This window comes from Pundamilia nyererei, unplaced genomic scaffold (assembly GCF_000239375.1).
Source record: "Pundamilia nyererei isolate P.nyererei 1_Seehausen unplaced genomic scaffold, PunNye1.0 scaffold00047, whole genome shotgun sequence".
NCBI classification, from domain to species: domain Eukaryota; kingdom Metazoa; phylum Chordata; class Actinopteri; order Cichliformes; family Cichlidae; genus Pundamilia; species Pundamilia nyererei.
In genome coordinates, this window is record NW_005187448.1 from 2,570,914 (window position 1) to 2,574,538 (window position 3,625).

General features: G+C 38.5%; 1 protein-coding gene across 1 annotated transcript in view; it reads right to left on the reverse strand.

Annotated features, from left to right (window-relative positions):
• b4galnt1a (beta-1,4-N-acetyl-galactosaminyl transferase 1a) overlaps positions 1-3,625 on the reverse strand; it is a 14,524-nt gene that overhangs the window by 5,912 nt on the left and 4,987 nt on the right. The window contains exon 9 of the mRNA XM_013910738.1: positions 3,059-3,199. Coding sequence (XP_013766192.1) covers positions 3,059-3,199 — 141 coding nt within the window. The remainder of the gene's footprint in view (positions 1-3,058; positions 3,200-3,625) is intronic.

Genomic DNA, 3,625 nt, shown 5'->3' on the forward strand with positions numbered 1-3,625 from the left:
GCGATAGCCACCACACGAAGTAACGAGTAACGACCCTATCTAAATCCCAGTAACGAGTAACGCGTTCCTGATTTTGGCATAATAACTAGTTACTGTGCTCGTTACCGCAATAATAACGTAGTTACTGTAACGCGTTACTTAATAACGCGTTAGTCCCAACACTGTATACAACTATCACTGAAACAGCAAACTTTGTAAATAAGCAAACAACACTTCTCATTCTCTAAACGTTTGGCCACAGCTGTAGATTACACTATCAGTGCTTGTTCATTCTTGAAAATAATTACATTTCTAAATTTACTTTGTGCATTTACAGGTAAACAATATCTAATATTTTATCTAAATGACTGCTTTGTTTTTGAAATGGGTGAAGAGCCTGAGGCCGGTGACAGTCCAGTTCTACTCTAAGTACATCCTTACAGTGGCTCACAGGACAAGGCCACATTCCTGTCCTGCCAGAAGAGAAGAGAAACTTCAGAGTCTTCATGCAGTTCAACCACACCTGTCATATTCCATATGACAGGGGCCTCAAACTCCAGTCCTCAAGGGCCAGTGTCATGCAACTTTTCCATGCCCTCGAGGACTGGAGTTTGAGACCCCTGCTGTATGGTGTTCATGCTATTTTCTACCCCACAGTTACAGCATGTCTGACTGCCTGTTCAGCATATGCAAAAATATATGATGAGTTTAAGCATGTGATGACTAAGGCCTTCCATTATGGTCCTATCGTTCTTCTATTGAGAGCATCCTGTGCTACTCCCTCTGTGGTTTTCCAGCTACACGACAGCGCAGGAAAAAAAAAGTTCAGGGGATTGTAAATATTGCCCAGGGGATCATTGGATATACTCAACCGCTTCTGCTGTCTCAGGAAAGGAGGAAATATAAAAGACTCCTCAAACCCCACTCATAATCTTTTTTGAACTGCTGCCATCAGGCAAAAGATACAAGAGCATCAGAACAAAGACTAATAGACTAGATAGCAGTTTCTACTCTCTAGCTGTTAGGGCTTTGAATCACAAGTAATCACCTACAATTCACACTGGCAAATAGTGCAATGGATGACATCCTGTGATATAGTGTTTATGTGCAATAAGGTTCTATTTATTATTACTGAATATCATGCTCTACTTTTTTATTCTATTCTTTTGTAATTATACTTAAACTTTCTTTTGACACTGCAATTAATTTCGTTATACTTGTTACAGTGATAAAGGTGTGTGTGTGTGTGTGTGTGTGTATAAAGGTTCTTATTTAGTTTTCTACACATGTCTTCTCATTCATTTAAATAAATTCTATAACTATCTATATCATTCTATAAATAAAACTGTTTTAGTATTGGAAGCCAACCTGCCTCAGTGTGCATCCTTGAATCTGTGCGGAGTCCTGTTATTCCTTTTATCTATTTATCTTAAATATATGTCCTGGGGGTGCAATTCCCCTAGGTGGCGTTGTCAAGTTTATTATTTTGTTTATAACCCCGCCGACCACTTGGTCACAATAGCAAAGTTGACCCAGACAACAAAGTAAAGCTAGTTTTCGGCTACGAGCCCGACGTATTAGCCAGAGGTCCCTTTACTACGGTTCGGAGCCGCGGACCTTCAGTAACAGTAATAAATCACAGCAATTAGTACATTCATGTAGTTGTAAACAGCATGATAATATATTATTATTATTTGCATACCAGATTGGTGTACTGTTAATTTGATACATGGTAAATAATCGGTTAAAGTTTTCTAAGTTTAAGGTAAGGGCAGAGGTCACTTCCTGTTTTGGGAAAAAAGGTCAGAAGCTGCTCATGGTGAATGTCAAAGAAGAAATAAAAAGTCCTAAGTTCCAAATACACCGTTTGTCTACTTGCAGGCCAAAGTGGTATGTTTGTTTATATTTTGTGAATTTTATATTGCAATATGTTTGCTGAAATATAATTTCCTTGTACATATGCATTCACCAGTTCTACGGTGTACCTGTGTACATTAAGAGAAGCACAGTAAACATCAGTAAAGAAGAACTCTCGTGCCTCTCGCGTATGTGTGCAAGCCGGCATACACACAATTACATTGTTTGCATTCGTTGCCTGCATGGTAGAACACCGTGGACAAAGAGGACAAAATGTGTCAAATATACAAATTATCCATCAAAAGTTGTAGCATACTCCAATTTTTCCCGTTATTTATTGCAATTTGTGTCATGAAGCCCAGTGAATAGCTTGAAATGGTACAAAGGTCAGTGGTGAACTGTCAGAGGTTTAAAGGAGGGAAAAAAAAAAAGAAAAAAGGTAAGGTTACTCAAAACTGAAAAATAATGTACATTTCAGAATTATACAAAAAGGCCTTTTCAGGGAACACAAAATGGGATAACAATTTAAAGCTGTTCTGCAGCAATGGAGGTTGATCAAGCTTTGAAAGCTGGTGCTACAAGTTGCTACAGGTTTTCCAGCTTTTCTGGATTACTTACAAACCCCCTCTGTCTGCATAAAAGCAGTGTTGAAACACACTGTGGTACCATACGCTCGTGAGCAGTTGAACAGTATTGTACTGCAGAAAGTAGTGTGTTGCTAGCAAAAAAAAAAAAAAAAAATCTTTCCCACAGAGACTTTGCAAGGAAAGTCAACGTGTGCGTGAGTACAAGTAAAGGGACTCAGAAACTGGGACAAACTGACAGGAAGAGGTCTGGCAGACCCAAAGCCACAACAGCTTTTGTGACAGGCGGCTAACAGGAAACTGTAAAACACAGTCACCATTTCCCTTCTGCTCCTGACTATAAGTAATAAATGAATGAATAAATAGAAACATACAGTGGCAGAAAATTATGACACGAAAACTTAACTTGTATTTTACAAGTTAATCTTGTAAAACGGTAATTCTAGTGATTACATTTCTTTCAGCAACAACTGAATATTCTGCTCATAATCAAAGATTGTAAGGGCACAGTGACATTGCGCTTTGCTTTTCTAATTACTAGTTTGCATATTTGCATGAAGTTTCAGGCCACTCCTTTAAGCTCACTTTAAAAACAAAACAAAACAACCAAACAAACAAAAACAACTGCATTGTCTTACCAGATCCAGGGTGGTCTTTTCTAGGATGTCCACCATCTTCTCCAACTTGGTGTTTGCAGTAAAGATGAAATCATCATCCACCCAGAGTACATATTTGGTGATTACCTGAGACACTGCCAGGTTTCTACCTGCAAACCAACCCTGTATAAACAAAAGCAATCAATAATAGAATAACCACAGTAAAAATGGCAAAGCAGGATCCTATTTGAGGAAGCAGGTCAAACTGACTGAGATGAGCAACTCTGAGTTTTGGTTCCAGAACAGTTTTGGGCAGAGAGAAGAAAGCGATTATCAGGGGAGCTCTGATACTAGGATTCACCATAGCAACAAGGAAATAGGTGGCACAAACTAAAGATAAAGTATTAAGTTTGAGGGCATTTTTAAATTGAATAAAAAACACAAAAACAAAGTAAATATGTTGCATTTGGATCCTACAAATAAAGTAAACAAGGTGGTTAAAGTGAAGCAGAAGGGGAAGAGTTGGAGACCAACTCAGATTGTTGGAGACCAACTCAGATTGTTGGAGACCAACTCAGATTGTTGGAGACCAACTCAGATTGTTGGAGA